This window comes from Megalobrama amblycephala, linkage group LG13 (genome assembly GCF_018812025.1).
Source record: "Megalobrama amblycephala isolate DHTTF-2021 linkage group LG13, ASM1881202v1, whole genome shotgun sequence".
Classification (NCBI taxonomy): Eukaryota; Metazoa; Chordata; class Actinopteri; order Cypriniformes; family Xenocyprididae; genus Megalobrama; species Megalobrama amblycephala.
The window spans coordinates 6682001-6698260 of record NC_063056.1 but is presented as its reverse complement, the minus strand read 5'-3'; the positions used below and the strand labels follow the sequence as shown (position 1 = coordinate 6698260).

General features: G+C 37.3%; 2 protein-coding genes across 4 annotated transcripts in view; one reads left to right on the top strand and one right to left on the bottom strand.

The window, feature by feature from the left end:
- acad11 (acyl-CoA dehydrogenase family, member 11) overlaps positions 1 to 16260 on the top strand; it is a 110162-nt gene that overhangs the window by 60505 nt on the left and 33397 nt on the right. For both annotated transcript variants that reach the window (XM_048153187.1, XM_048153186.1), the window contains one exon: positions 13729 to 13807. In XM_048153187.1, coding sequence (XP_048009144.1) covers positions 13729 to 13807 — 79 coding nt within the window. The remainder of the gene's footprint in view (positions 1 to 13728; positions 13808 to 16260) is intronic.
- On the bottom strand, positions 3385 to 8284 carry ackr4b (atypical chemokine receptor 4b). Of its 2 annotated transcripts, none has more exons than XM_048153189.1 (2): positions 8134 to 8284; positions 3385 to 6030 (listed from the first exon to the last, which is right to left on the bottom strand). In XM_048153189.1, exon 2 carries the CDS (start codon positions 6025 to 6027, stop codon positions 4870 to 4872), a length of 1158 nt encoding a protein of 385 aa, XP_048009146.1. In that variant the 5' UTR covers positions 6028 to 6030; positions 8134 to 8284; the 3' UTR covers positions 3385 to 4869. The 2 variants fall into 2 exon arrangements, with proteins under 2 accessions (XP_048009146.1, XP_048009145.1); XM_048153188.1 differs by lacking the exon at positions 8134 to 8284 and adding an exon at positions 7895 to 8079.

Genomic DNA, 16260 nt, shown 5'->3' with positions numbered 1-16260 from the left:
AGAGTTTTAGGCACTTGTGTAAAAATGCTGTAAAGTGAGGATGTTTTTAAAAAATATTGTTATAAATAGATTTTATCAATTAACTTATATTAACTAAATCAAAACAATATTTTGTGTGACCACCCTTTGCATTTAAAACAGCTCTTGTCCAGGTACACTTGGGCATCATTTTTCAGGTAGCTTTGGAGGCAGGTTTCTTAAAATCTCTTGGAGACACGGCCACAGTTCTTCTTGGTTTGAATTGGATTTGGTTTGTCTCAGTTTCATATGTTTCTTCATGTAATCACAGATGGATTTGATGATGATGAGCTCTGATCTCCATGTGGAGCACCGGCTGTTATCAGTCTTATTGTGTATTCAAAAATCTCACTGGATTATTACAATTAAACTGATTACACTGAGGGTGATCTGTTGTAAATTGTAACTGTAATTATGTCCAGTTGGTGGCGAGTGAGCTCCAGTGTAGCAGCAGAGCACTGGATCCAGAACAAAAATTAAACTAACGCACAGGCGAGTACCCAGAAGCTAACGATCTACCACGCCACATTAAAGAGCGCCAAAACGGTATTTATTGCTTGAATTTCTTAATGAAATGGACAGAATTTGGACTTTGTTCCATATCAAAAGCAACACAAATTTTTAATCCTATTGCGATTTATTGGATGGGAGGCGCACTATGTAGCCTACTGTTTATTCATCAACTGAAAACAGCATATAGCCAAAAGATCGACTGGGATTTACGAATCGATATTGGTTTTATGAATGTAACCAAAACAGCAAGGAAACATTTTAATTGTTTATTAATAAAGTAATGTTTTCTGAATCAGTGTTGGCTGCAAAGATGAAGTTGACATTGACTCTCATCATCTCCTCATAGTGGACGCGCTTAGAGAGAGAATTCACATTTCATTCGGTTTAGTCTACATAATCAGAGTAGCCTATTTCTTTTCATTTTGAATTATTTTGTTTTCGTTAATGTAGATATTTCAAGCTTTCTATAGATATATTTCTCACGTCTCTAAGTTGCCTAGCCTGTACGCTGAGTTTCGGTTCATGCTCCAGTTCACGCGTCAGTGATCGCGCCCGCACCTCCATGTCATGATTATATGTTCTGCTATATTTGCTTCTTATTTATTACATCCAGGCAATTGGTTGATGAAACATTGATTAAAATTGAGATACAATTTTTACAAAATGAAATTCACTTTAAAGAAAGGCTTTCTACAAAACAAAACTTAATGAAGTGGTCAAAATCATGTCTGACACACTCCATCATGTCTCCCGATACATTGCGCATCTTATGATGCATCTTACTCATGCTGTTCACTTTTCATAATCAAATAAATGAATTTCAAACATAACATAGAACTATTTAAACATAAATATGAAACTAAGTTTTCTTTAATGGCTACCAACACGTAGCCTATAGTACAGTACAGAGAAATTTCATGTAGTAAGCAAGAGCGGATCATGAGTCACGAGTCAGATCAAGAATTATTTATTTTTAGACTTATATTTAAAATTAGGGGCATCCAAGTTATTTTACATATTTATTATTATTTTTTTTTTTAATTAACGCAATGGTTACTTTCCCTGGTAATTAGTTACTTTTATAATGATGTAACTCATTTACTAACTGCATTACTATTTGTGAGAAGTAAATAGTAACTATAACTAATTATTTTTTAAAGTAATGTGCCCAACACTGTTGCGGGATGTGGTATTGAACATGAAAAGTTATGCAGTCTAATCTGTTAATCTGTTCTTCAAAATACATGGATAAGCCTATATCGTCCTGTAGGTTCATAATTAAAAATGAAAATGTGAACAAAAATAAAAGCAATTAAATGTGTTATTATAATTAAAATATGAAAATTAAAATGAAGGGTAATAGATTTTGACAGAATTTTTACGACCCTGTCTGTCAAAATGACGGACAATGTTAAAGTCTAACGCAACCTCTGATATATAGACCCCTTCAAGACCCCCTTAATATTTCAAGTTGAAATGGATGGGAAAGGGTTTCTGAACAAAACAATGGCACATTGTGCAACCGCTTCATGTGTCATTACATCCCGCACATGGGTGTCACATTCAGGCCATGCTTGTGTCTGAACACCCACTCACGAACGGAGAAATCTAGTCATTTGTAGTAAACATTCTGTCATTATAATAACAGCTTCTGATCATGCTATGACAATGCCCTGATGCTGTAAAGCACGAACAAACACAATTGACATTTGTTTTGATGGAATAAGAGACACTCCCCTGCAAAAATAGACACCCACACATGCAATATTTATCATGAATGCTACAATATCAAGAGTTGTGAGGCTGAATATGTATTTGTTTATGTGGTCTGCATGACACATTATTGGCCTGAATCACTTGATTTGGCTTTAGATTTGTGACCAATTTTTCATTTGTCATGCCTACATGATATTCTTTGTTTTTTTGCCTCTTGTCTTTTTCCAATGAACTGACTTTTTCCAGTTCCTCACCATCTGCGCTTTAAATAAGCTGTTAAATTATTCTTCAACTGCTCAGCGTGACCTCTGCCAGGGTCTGTGAATATTTACATTTTAAAGTCAACATGAAATCAAAATTACTAATTCATAATATGTTACATTTCTTTCTTAATTCTTTCTTGATTCCTTCCTTTTCAGCCCTTTTAACTGCCTGTCCTACTTTTGGCATGAAACTGCAGTTTTTTCTGATCGGGTCAGTTACCGATGGATGAAATGACCTGCTGTAATTTTTTTTTTTTTTTTTTTTTTTTTTTTTTTTTGTTTGGGCGACTGTTGCAGCAGAAGTAGACCTGTTCTTAATAAAGTGTTGCTTTAACTGTATTATCTAAGTGCCCTCATTCAAATCAACAGTTTTGTGAAATAACATCAAATTTCAATTGTCTTTTTAAGACGAGGGACTTAAAGGCTAGACTCTTAAGAGCACCAGACATTAATAATTCATAAAAGTAAAGCATATGGCTGTTTATGTCGAAAACCCTGCTCATTAAGCCCAAAAACTCTGTAGTTTCTCTCTCCGTGTCTCTCTTTCTGGTTTTACTTTTCTTTTAGTTATTTTTCCGCATTTAAATAAAATTATGGTTGACCCTTTTATTGTTCTGGACCTCTTTTTCCAGTCTGCTTTCCACATATCATCTGCTCTGTCATAATAACCTCCCCATGAATTCGTAAACTCTCAAAGCCACACACTTACAACCAGAATCAGATGCTGTGGCTTCTATCTTGTGCATAAAGCACAATCTTCCATTCATGTGACTTGTGTATGTCTGTGTATTGTGTTTTTGTACAGACCCTGAAAGCACATATGTAACTTGAAATCAGCATATAACTACAAAACTCCAATACAACTCCAAGTGTATGAGTATGCTTTAACCTAAAAATATATTTACATTGAAGATATATATTATTACTGTACAAATATGTAACGTCTTGGACACAGGGTATCTTTTCTACACAAGGTCCCTGAGTTCACTATACACTTTCTTTATGTAGTCAATATAATAATTGATAAATATGCCCACATGGAATCTGTGCACTGTTTTTTACATTTTCTGCACTGATTGTGGGAATTCTGTGGAATATTATTAACTCAAACTTAGTAAATAGCAATATTGTTAGCAGAGACCATTAGTAACTAAAACATTTAATAAACACACAAGGCTTGTTAACGACAGGTTCTGCAGAGTTTTCCGTGGAATTCTGTGGGCACAGATTCAGTTTACTGATAAACAGCATGCTTTGAACTGTAGACATATAATGAAAGATCTCATTAAACATGAAATAGACAATGTCATAGACAATTTCACACAAAAGTGAAAATTCTGTTATTAATTACTCACCCTCATGCCGTTCCAAACCCGTAAGACTTTTGTTCATCTTCGGAACAATCTTTCGAATCTTTCTGTCCCTCCATAGATGGCTATGCAACTGAAACTTTGATGCTTCAAAAAATTCATAAAGAGATCGTAAAACTAATCCAAATCAATTTAGCAGTTTAGTCCACATTTTCTTAAGAGACAGGATCGCTTTATAAGATGATCAGATTGAATTTTGGATTTTATTCACATAAACATTCATCAACTCACACATCAGTTGTTATAAACCAATGGAAGCTCAAGCATGTTTGTGAGAACCAATGAGGTTTATTCTCGCAGCACGTTTGAGCACGTTTGAGCTTCAAGAATAGGTTTATATAGAGAATAGGAGAATAGGTTTGTGTGCGTCAAGCAAGTTCAGTTGAACTTCTGTTTATGTTCACTGATCAATGTTTATATGTGAATAAATTCAGCCTAAATTCAATCTGTACATCATATAAAGTGATCAGATCTCTTCAGAAAATGTGGACTAAACTGCTCAATTCAAATGGATTACTTTTACAATCTCTTTATGAACTCTTTGAAGCTTCAGAGTTTCAGTTGCATAGCTGTCTATGGAGGGAAAGAAGGCTCTCAGATTTCATAAAAAAGATCTTCATTTGTATTCCGAAGATGAACAAACGTCTTATGGTTTTGGAATGACATGAGGGTGAGAAATTAATGACAGAATTTTTATTTTTTGGTGAACTAACCCTTTAAGCCATAAGTATAGTTTTTGTACATGTATGTTAGGGTATGCATACAGTGCATATCATAAATGTCATCATCAGCATAGTACATGCATACTGTACACACCCAGCCGGATTTTTCTAAGTACAGACACTACACTACTCTACGCTAGCTTTCGCCCCCAAACTGAAGTATACTTTGGCCTTAATGAACATTGTACATCAAAGTTACTTAAACACCTTTACATTTAGATATAATGTCCTGGTATACAGTTGTCAGTCCTCATAGTTATTGCCATGTCATATGGTGAACGTACTCGTGTCTTCATTTTCCGACGAAGAGTGAGTGTGAGTTTGTGTGCCTGACTTAAGGGAGATCTCGACAGTGGGCTGCTCGTTGCCATGCCGGTACCCTCTGCCTGTCTGGCCACAGCGTTTGACGAGCTTCAGAACATGCATTTTAAAGGACGATCCGATAAACACGTAGAGCACTGGGTTCAGGCAGCAATGTGTGAGGGCCAGACTCTCAGTAATTTGATTGGCCCGGTCCAAGTTTTTGCTCAGCTCACATTCCGTCACTAAAATGTAGATCACATCCAGGGCTCTGACCAGTTTTACCAGATTATATGGGAGCTGGGTCAACAGAAACACCCCTACTACCGCTATCAACACCCGAAATGCTCGCCATCTTCTCCCGCTCCGTACCCCTGCTGTAGCAGCCTGACTCAACACAACTCCCACCCTACAATAACAGAACATCATCACCAGGAAAGGCAGAAGAAAGCTTAGAGACACTTCCAGAATTTCTAGAGTTGCCTTAGCCGCCCGTGCCATGCTTTGCGGATAAACCGCCCGGCAGGTGTTACGACCACTCGAGTTCTGCATCGTCACTGTGTAGAACACCATATCTGGCAACCCCAGGACAATGGCGAGCCCCCAAACCAGTAGGCACATGATTATCCTCTGCCTGCGGCCGTTGTTCCTGGCTGGGGCGTGGGTGGCAGTAGAGCCTCTGGCTAGCGCACGATAGCGGTCTATGCTAATGCAGGCTAGCAGCAGCATGCTGCAACTGAAGTTGGTGGTGTAGAGGGCAGAGGTGATCTTACAGGCAGCTGTGCCAATCTCCCAGCCGTTCACTGCATCCGCAGCCCAGAAGGGGAGTGTGAGGAGCAGGAGGAGGTCTGCGAAGGCCAGGTTTAGGATGAAGACGTCTGTCAGGGTCCGTAAACGCTTGTGGGAAAGGTAAATGAAAATGACCATGGAATTTCCAGCCAGGCCCAGAATCAATGCTAGTGTATAGACAACTGGCAGAAAAACCCCAGCAAAGGACCGAACCTCTTGTTTGTCGCAAACTGTGTGTAATTCAAATTCCATGTCGTTGTAGTCACTGTGGTTAGAACTGTTGTCATGGTCGTGGTAATGGTAGTCATGTTCGTTATCTAAAAGGACTTCCATCATGATCTAAAGAGAGAGAGGACAAACGTAAACATTGCTGATGGTATTAGATACTCCAATAATCTTTATTTACAGCTTCAAATTTTTTTTACAGTGTAACTTTACGATACGATACAATACAATATGATAAACACTTTACTATCTGACTGAGTCTGAAATTTTTCTTGCTTGACTTACAATACAAAAAAAAAAATATATATATATATATATATATATATATATATATATATATATATATATATATATACATAAAAAACACATACAATATACATTTAACATTGCAATCTCAGAACAATACACAAGTCCTTCAATCAGGGAATTCTATATCTCCTGTTTGATGGTAGCAGTATATATTAATTCACAAAATGGCGACACAAGAATGATAAAATGCTACCCAAAGAATCAGGTACACACTTAATGTGTATCTTTTGCTCTTTATTTTTCTGCGTCAGTGCTAAAAAGCTTATTTTACTTCTGTGTAAGTGAAAAAAAAAAAGTGCATGGACAGCTTTGTGGCAATTGAGCTTTGAACGTATTATAAACTCAGTAGCTTTGCTATAGTTTGTATGGATCGGGGGAGAGTTTACATAACCCTGAAAGCTTTCAGGTGAAGGTTCTAGAAAAACGTACTGCTGGTCTGTTTGTCTGATTGTCATTTGCATTTCAAAATTGCAAATCCTTGACTTTTGCCATCTGCTCATCTGGAGTTGCACATAGCACTGAGTGTACCTGCCAATCTGCTAAACACATGCTCTTTAAATAGGGGCGCCGAGCAGAGCGGATTTTGTCTGGGTGATAAGCAAAGCAAGCTGTAAATTGTACATCTTTACCTTAGTGCATATTGCTTTTTGTAGTTTATTGTCTATTCCTTTTTACTTTTTTGAGTCAATTAATTTTTCTATAAAATGCTTTAATTACTTGAAGAGTACCAGGGAAAGATAAAGTTGATATACCACACTATGCTTTCCAAATGTTGTACATCGATCAAAAACTTTTCAAAAAACATCCTAGTGATTAATTATGATCTGCATGCCTCTTCCAGAAAAGCAGCTGTTTGGGATGATACTTTTTCTTCTTGAGGAAATGGTTTGGCTCCTGTGCTTGAAATTCTGATGAATAACAACATAGTAAGCCCCCCTTTTTTTTTTCTTTTTTTTTTTTTTGGCTGTACATTTCTGAACATTGAGTACTGCACTATACATTTCATAATGTCATATACATACTATATTATACTTTTAAAATGATAAAATAATACTTTTTGTGGAATATTTTGCTTAAAAAGTGTCTATGTGCTATTTGTCTTTCATTTTGAATGGTGGTAAATGTGTCCAGATACTTTTTCAGGCACCTTTGTAGAAATATGAAATGTTTGTTTGTATATAGTACTTTGTATCTTTTAAACTGCAAAAGTTGCAGTTTAACCGTTAATGCAGGAAGTTTGTCCAAGGCTTTAGGCTTAATAAGTGTGTCTGTGAAAAGGTAATCTACTGTTCTTATTCTTTAATCCATGACTGAATATGTATTGTAGTATTGTATTACCTCTGTGTATTATGGAGCTCAGGGATTGTTACACCCTTACAGTATATCCTGTCAGTTTAACACTGCACAGGTAAACCCTCATTCCATTCTGCTTTCTCACTGGCATACAGAAACAAGAGCTTTCTTTGCAAACACATCTTTCATAGAGTCATATTTACAATGTATTCCTGAAACCTAAATTCTTCTGTCATTGTTTATTTTGAACTTTACCTTCCCTGTCATAAACCCTTTTGAGGATCGGTAAGCAGGACTTTGCCTTAACTTAATACATGAGAGCAAATACTACTTCACAATTTTACATAAAACCAACTAAAGAAATCTAAATACTCACATTTGAAAGCATAGTAAATGTCCATAATTCAGCATCTGTTGTCACTTTGTTGGGCATTTGTTTGCTGTATTCTTAATCCAGTGTTTACTTTGAATGGCGATTCTCTAAAGTTACTCTCATGACTGTCCCCTGTGTAGCTGTGACACTAAGTGTTTATCTCAGAACTATTTGATTTTGAGCTACCCACAGCTTTGATTGGAATTCTACTAGTGCATGTGAAATGCAGCGGTGTGTCTTACCTCTGTTTGTGGCGTCTGAGTCACACTCCGTCCAGGAAAGAGCTGCCTTTAGTCCAGAGAAGTGAAACACTCTGTTGATAATTGCAGCTGGGGCAAGAGGACGGCCACGGGTGTGTGTTTGTGTGTGCGTCAGAGGAAGGAGAGAGAGAGTTGGAGAAAATAAGGATTGCCCTTTTCCAACAGGTTCTCAGACTCCCTCACTGTGTTTTCCTGATCATCTTCAAACATAATTCTTGAAATTACAGTATATTGTGTTTGTAATATAATAACTGTTTATAATATATAACTGTGATACCTTTCAAAGGGTATATCACTCAAACAAATACAACAAGTTAAACATATTTATTTACAGGTAATCCAAAAATGACTTTTTCTCAAGGAAAGCATAATGGTAACCATAAAAACTTTATCATAACAGAAACTCTTTTAAATGTCAACATAACACTGACAGTGGTCTCCTTTTACTCAAAACACAGACTTGAATTTACACATAAAATAAACATGTTATAAAAACACTTTATTTCAACATTTATTCCCCTGAACCCCTATGCAGAGCAAGAGATGTTAAAGCAATAAAAACGTTAATGCCACAAAAGTGATTCATATATTCCCAACACAAATGGATTAAGTAAACTTTAATTGTTATCTATTCAAGTGGATTAAACGCAATGAAATTGAGTTTTCAGCAATTGTGTTGCTTTAGCTCATATTAAATAAATAAATTGAACAAGCATCAAAAATCTTATTTTATCTCATCTTTTCAAATTGCTACTGCAGATGTAGATTTTATTTCATTCTTAATATGTTATCCCTGTATTGAGCATATTGACTGACTCTGAGATCATAATGTGAATATCTGAGTGCAACACCCATGCAGTCTAGGGTCATATTGGTAACCTCCTGCACATATTTGTGCACCCATAATAAAAGGTATCTTCCGAAGTTACCAGGTCAATCACAGAAGCATTTGTTATTCATGTACTGTGCATACTATTTTGGAAAGGAAAAAACAAAATCCGGTAACACTTTGGAATAACTCACGCTATGAAGCATTAGTTAAGCATTAGTAAACGGTCAATTCATCATTTATAAAGCATTAATAGACAGTAGTAAGCAGTTTATAAATACACCTATAAATGCTTTGTTCTTGATTTATAAGCATATCTATAATGTGTTTAATAATTGTATTTTCATACTTTATTAATGATCAATTTATCATTTCTAAATTAAGTATTACATTATTTACAAACAAATTATTTAGGAGTTGTCAGTGGTTCATAAGCTCATTTAGGAAATGTAAGTAAATGATTAATAAACTATTTAAACATACATTTATGCATCTTATTATTTAAACATATAGTAATAGTTACTCAGTTTGTTAATAAATGCTTTATTAGTACATATTCCTAGTGTAATTCATGATTAATTAAGGTAGTTATAAAACATTTAGAAGTGGTCAGTTTACTATTTTTGTGAGCTCATCTAAAGTGAGGACTATTTATGCCTCGTAAATCTTTTATAAAGGAGATTTAAAGGCTGTTGTCTTCTGCACTACTGTTCTCTAATGTTTTAATACTGAGGTAGTTTTGACACTGTGAAATATTTTATTATATTATTATTGTTTTATAAAAACATTATTTGTTGTATTTTGGCACTCTTGTAATCCAGTGTTGGCACTGGTAAATTTTTATTCAACAAAGTTTACACTTTACAGAAATTTATTTTTATATCAGATTGCATAGGCTTGGTTTCATTTTACTGCACAGTTATGTTTCTGGCGGAGTACAGGGATTTTTATTTTCTGTGAAATTGCAGAGGTTTATTTTTATATTTTTTATCAAGTTACCCGTTGTAAAGTTTCATTTTTTTCCCTTGAAATAAATATTTCTATGTTCTGTATCCTTTAAATCTCCTTTATAAAAGCTTAATGAGGCATAAATAGTCCTCACTTTAGATGAGCTCACGAAAATAGTTAACTGACAACTACTAAAAGTTTTATAACTACCTTAATTAATCACGAATTACAGTAGGAAAATGTGTTAATAAAGCATATATACAATTATTAAACACATTATAGATATGCTTATAAATCAAGAACAAAGCATTTATATCTTACTAATGTCTATTCATGCTTTTTAACTGATGAATTAACTATTTAATAATGCTTAACTAATGCTTCATAGCGTGAGTTATTCTAAAGTGTTACCCAAAATGCTTGTGCTGCTCTAATCTAGATAAGGCTAAAAGAACAGAGGAATATAAATTAGGGGTATTTTTCCCAACTGGCATATTTCCCCGAGCCAGTTATAGGCATTGGTGCAAGAAATCATTATGTGTAATTAACTTTACAGTCTTGTAACTGCTCTTTTCCGAGCGCAGTCATTTAGTTTGTTTGTGCAGGAAAGTAGCTACTATTTTTTCTAAAGAACGGCATGTTCATTGAGGATATTAGCTGTGAAGTGTGAAACTATGGAGGTTCTTGTCTGATTGGTGTAATTCCTCGCAGTAGCTCATCTGTACTTAATCCTTTTATTTGAGTGAGCACGGCATTCCGAAGGCCCTGCGTGATTTGTTTATTTGACAGAGTCTGTTCTTTATGGAATGCACCATGGAGCTAACGGTCGCGTGTTTGGCTGCATGAACGGGGACAACCTGCAGACATGAAAGGACAAGTCTGTTATATCACACCCTGAGAAACACAACCTCTGTTTTCATCAGAAGAATTACTAAAGTAAGGGCCGTTGCCAGCACATATACATACACACCCACACACAAACACGCATGAAGGCTAGTGACTAACTCTTCCTTAGGAAAAACACTAGTCTTTCAAGAAATTATGAACCTTGAGTATTTGTTTCAAGGGTGTGTTGTGTGTATGTGTATCTGAATCTAAGGTGTGCCTCTGTTATTTGTGGAATTGTGGATTCAGAGTCTTGTCCAATGCTCTCATAAAAGTACATGAGTCATTGTGTACAAATTTTACCTTGTGGGAGTTTGTGGGTTCTTGTGATTTAATTTCCCATAGCTACACTATAATGTGGTGTTAAACTATATATGTATTTCTTTTCCATTCTAGCTGTATTTTTTTTAAATTTCTTTTTATATATATATTTTTTATTTTATTATTTGCTACTATAACTACAATACACAATACACCCTAGGTGAACAGGCTAAAAAATTTACTAATAGATATCACCATACTTCCCCAGCTGATTGATGACATTAAGAATTGCAAAGAATTTTCAGAAAACTTAAATATGCAAATTATGCATTATCGAATTAAACATGCACCAATTTTCATACATTTCCAGAATAGAAATCTGAACATTGGATTAAGTGAAGTTTGAGAAAATAAAACTGTAAAGTTTGGTGTATGCAAGTGCTACTGAAGTGGAGATTTCTTGCTCAGTACATAAAAGAAATCTCATTTTGAGGAAAAAAAGTCTTTAAAGGTATGTATTGTATTTGAAATTTACAGATGTAAATAGATAAAGTAAAAATAAAATTAACATTCAAATATTTTGGATGTTTTCTTTCCACAAGTCTGAAAAAACACATTATGAAAAACAAATCTCAAAATTGACCAGTGCATGAAAACATTTTTTTTTTTTTTGCCTGTTGTTTCATGCCTTAAGTGTTGGAGTATGAAATGTGTGTGGCTTTATTTAGCCCAAAATGTCTCCAAAAACCTCCCTTTGGAGACTTCTGGGAACATCCACAATTGAATGAATGGTTCATGAATAAAACAGTATTTGGGCTAGTTTACAGTAAGTGTAATTAGCTTATTTAAAAAAAAAAAAAAAAAAAAATGTTTTATTAATGTACTTGTGTGTATGTTCATAGGTACATTCTCCTCATTCTTGTCATGTTTTATACCATATGTGCACAGCTGTGGTTGGCCCCTGCCCGAGTCTGTTTTTACAGAATGTTGCACCTCTGTTATTTAAAGCTGACATTCCACCAGACTGGACCATCCGAAACCACTATCAGTGAGTTTCACTTGGTCTGTCTCAGTTAGAGTTACAATTGGATACTGCAGATGAGTTGTCTTAAAAATACATGTTGTATGTACATCTTCGAATACATTTAAAAGAAAAAAGAAAAAAATGTTAATCATTATTTGTCTCTTTTATTGTTGTACATATCTCCATATATGTGGTTGGTCTTGTCTTAGGCCATTTGATGAATTTAGGATACTGCAAGAAAAGAAATCATTTTCTTATTCAGTTTTTTTTTTTTTTTTTTTTCCTCAGTAAAAAATCCTCAAATCAAGTTACATTTGCTTGATAAGAAAATTGCATGAATATTAGAACATGTTTTCATTATATTGAATGAAGTTCTTATCTCATTGCTGCATTTTTTTTTTGTTGTTTTTTAAATAAATCTGACGTCTAGTGACATCTAAATCATCAAGGTTTAAACAAACAAAACAAAAATCTGTTTGCCAATGAGGTAAGAAAAGTTTACCTAATTGAAGATATAAAACAATTCTTAATATCTTGTGCAATTTGGCTTCTTTAGGAAATATATTTCTTTTTATAGATGGGGATGACATTTGTATTGGGGAAAAAATAGTTTTTTTGCTGTTTTTATTTTATTTTATTATCTCGTAAATTGACATATGTAGGTATGACCTTTTGTATAAATGTGGGATGATTTTCCCTGCAGGCTCCTATCACACCCACCTTTTATACATTCAATAAACTGAGCCTTTACTCCTTTGATCGGGGCAATATCATGTTGATCTGCTGTCCTTATGTCCTTTGTCAGAAAACTGGACAATAAACAGGAAAAGAATGTTCATGGGACACACCCATCTGTCCCATGGATCACAGATTGGCCCCAGGCCTGTGTGTGCTTGGCTTTGCTCTGAATTATTGCAGCTTTGAGTCATGATGTACATTATGGCTGTCTGTGAATAATTTTCATTATAAGAGCTGTGAGCATTGTGTGTGTGTGTGTGTGTGTGTGTGTGTGTGTGTGTGTGTGTGTGTGTGTGTGTGTGTGTGTGTGTGTGTGTAAGTGCATGCACATGCTAGCAACTGCAGTTCATGTACACCAGAAACTAGTGCTACACTCAGAAGTGCATGTGCAAAGTGCATGTCAGTGTGAGAAAGAGCTCCCTCTAGAGACACTGACACAACAGAACACTTTGACAGCTGCATATTGTGCTTAACATCACGGCAACCACCTACAACAGCCTTTTTGGCAGCATCACTTCAGAAAATTGATTTAAAAATTAAACAAAATCAATCACAAAAGTTTAAATTATTCCAGAATTCCATTCCACAGGCAATCATTTATAAAAGCAGTCAATTTTTGATCTTTAATTCCTCTATAGGAGCTAAGCTCACGTTGGTATAATCTAAACTTCGGTTAATATCAAGGGTTTTTTATATGAAATATATAATATGATATTTAGCTATGAGACAGAGATATTAAATCTCTCACACAAAACCAAAATGCACAAGTTTTTTAGTGGATAATGCTCCTTTAGCCTTTCTTTATTTAAAAAACAAACAATGTGGCAAAGTTAAACTGTGTGTGTGTGTGTGTGTGTGTGTGTGTGTGTGTGTGCGTGTTTTTTTATTACAGGTGCTGGTAACCCAAAGTGTGAGATCGCCATAGTCATGTGCAGGAGCCATGTCAAGTCACTGGACTCAAATAGTGACAGGTACTGGATCTCAGACATACATGCCAAAAAGTCAGCAGTATAGTGAGGTTAAATGTTTGCCACTAGGTCCTGACTTTGGTCAGTTTCTGGACCTAAATTGTATTAGGCAGGCTGGGCAAATTCCCGCACACAGATTCTTTTGAAAGAATGTACTGCTGACTTTGGCAGATCTTTTGCACACACCCACACACACACATTCGGGCATGAGATCCTGTGGTCAGCTCTGAGATCTACTTTGCCTGCATTCTTTCACTAAGCTGACTATATAGATTAGAGTCTTGCAAATATGAACATACAGTGGGGATCGAAAGTTTGGGAACCCTTTTCAGAATCTGTGAAAATGTGAAAATTTTTAACAAAACAAGAGAGATCATACAAAATGCATGTTATTTTTTGTTTAGTACTGTCCTGAGTAAGATATTTTACATAAAAGATGTTTACATATAGTCCACAAGACAAGACAAAAAAATAGCAGAATTTATTAAAATAACCCCGTTCAGAAGTTTGGGAACCCTTGGATCGTAATACTGTGTGTGGTTACCTGATGATCCATGACTGTTTTGTGATGGTTGTTTATGAGTCTCTTGTTTGTTCTGAGCAGTTAAACTGAGCTCTGTTCTTCAGAAAAATCCTCCAGGTCCTGCAAATTCTTCAGTTCCCTTTCAAGGGAACTCGCGTTGCATTAGCCTCTGTGTGATGTCGTCATGAAGCACGTATGAAATCTGTCCAATCAGGAGACGGAACGTCATAGGCGGGTGACGTCACTGACCAGGAACCATAAAGCCAGCCCGAAAACACTCTCATTCAGCTTCTGTGTCTTCAGCAAGCGCTACGTGTGATTTGTCCTGTCTATTTATTGTTGTCTGTCCCAATATATTGCTTATATTGTGATTATGGCGAGCGAACAACATTTCAGGAAGTGTGTTCATCCCTGCCCGCGTTTTATCCCGGGAGGTGATACACATGAAATGTGTGTTGTTTGTTTGGGAGTGCAGCATGCCCAGGAAGCTCTCGAGGGGGCTGCCTGTGTGCATTGCGAGCAGCTACCGATGAGAACGCTGCGCTCCTGCTGAGCTCTCTTCGAGGAGAGTGGCTCGGTTCGCGTTCCTCAGGGCTCGGGTCCCGCTTCTGCTGAGGCAGGGCGGCACCTTATGTCTTTAGGTTCGCAGATGGATGTAGCAGAGGGGTTAGAGACGGGCCCTGCCCTATCTCTGCCTTCACCTGCTGCATCCGGTGTATCTATTCGGAGGCAGGAAGCACGCATTGCGGTTTCTTCCGCTCCGATGGATACAGACACGTTAATGGCATCTAGTTCTGAGGAGCTGGATGTTGTTAGCATGGCAACGGGAGAATCTGAAGACTTGCCACTTCAATCTCCCGCGAGCGAGGAGCTCATGGAGGTGCTTTCTCGTGCTGTCGCTAAGTTAAACATCGACTGGCCAGCCGAGAGGCAGGAGCAGAAAGTGAAAAGTAAGCTAGACGAACGCTTCTTACCGTCTAGATCTGCTCAGCCTCCACGTCGGGCTTTGCTGTTTTTTCCCGACCTCCACACTGAGGTGTCGAGGTCGTGGAAGAGACCGGTGTCTACCCGTATTTACACCCCTCAGACTTCCGTATACAGCAATGTTGCGGGGATGAGGACATACGGGTATGGGGCGATGCCAAGGGCGGAAGAGGCGCTTGCGAGCCATCTCTCTCCGCAGTCGGCATCGTCCCTCAAAGCACCGATGTTGCCCACTAAGCCGCTCAAGACCACTTCAGTGCTAGTGGGCAAAGCATACTCGGCAGCAGGTCAGGCTGCGGCGTGCTTGCACACGATGTCCATCATGCATGCATACTAAGCGGACCTGCTGAAGGACTTGGTGGAAAGTGAAGAAGTGGAGGCGGATCTCATTCAGGAGTTGCGTCTTACTGCCGATCTCGCTCTCTGTGCCACTAAGGAAATGGCCAAGTCAGTGGGCCGTTCTATGGCAGCCCTTGTGGCCACGGAGCGGCACTTGTGGCTTAATCTCACTGAGATTAAGGACAAGGATAAGACATTTCTCCTGGGGGGAAAGGGTGGAGCGCTCTCTCTGCAGCCATGCCAGTCATTCCCTGCCGGGGCTCCGCTTCAGGGCACTGTGCTGGCTGCCCATATTCCACCAGAGGCCAGCCTCGAGAGGCTGATTCCCTTAGTAGATTTTTTGTCAGAGTGGAAAAATCTGTCAAAAGTATCTCAATGGGTCCTGCACACAGTAGAAAAGGGGTTTGCGATTCAGTTCAGATCACGCCCACCCCGATTCAGCGGGGTCTTGACCACCTCGAGCAGGCTCTGGTGTTGGCACAAGAAGTAGAGATGCTCTTGCGAAAGGAGGCTATAGACAGGGTTCCTCCTCCCAGCAGGGAGTCCGGGTTTTACAGCCGTTATTTCATTGTGCCAAAGAAAGACGGGGGATTGCGTCCGATTCTAGATC

Bases quoted from the DNA above. Each gene is read 5' to 3' on its own strand.
- ackr4b (XM_048153188.1), bottom strand. From the start codon at position 7,951: ATGCCCAACAAAGTGACAACAGATGCTGAATTATGGACATTTACTATG. The intron at 6,031-7,894 runs GTGAGTATTTAG...CTCTCTCTTTAG, and splicing joins CATTTACTATGCTTTCAAAT to ATCATGATGGAAGTCCTTTT.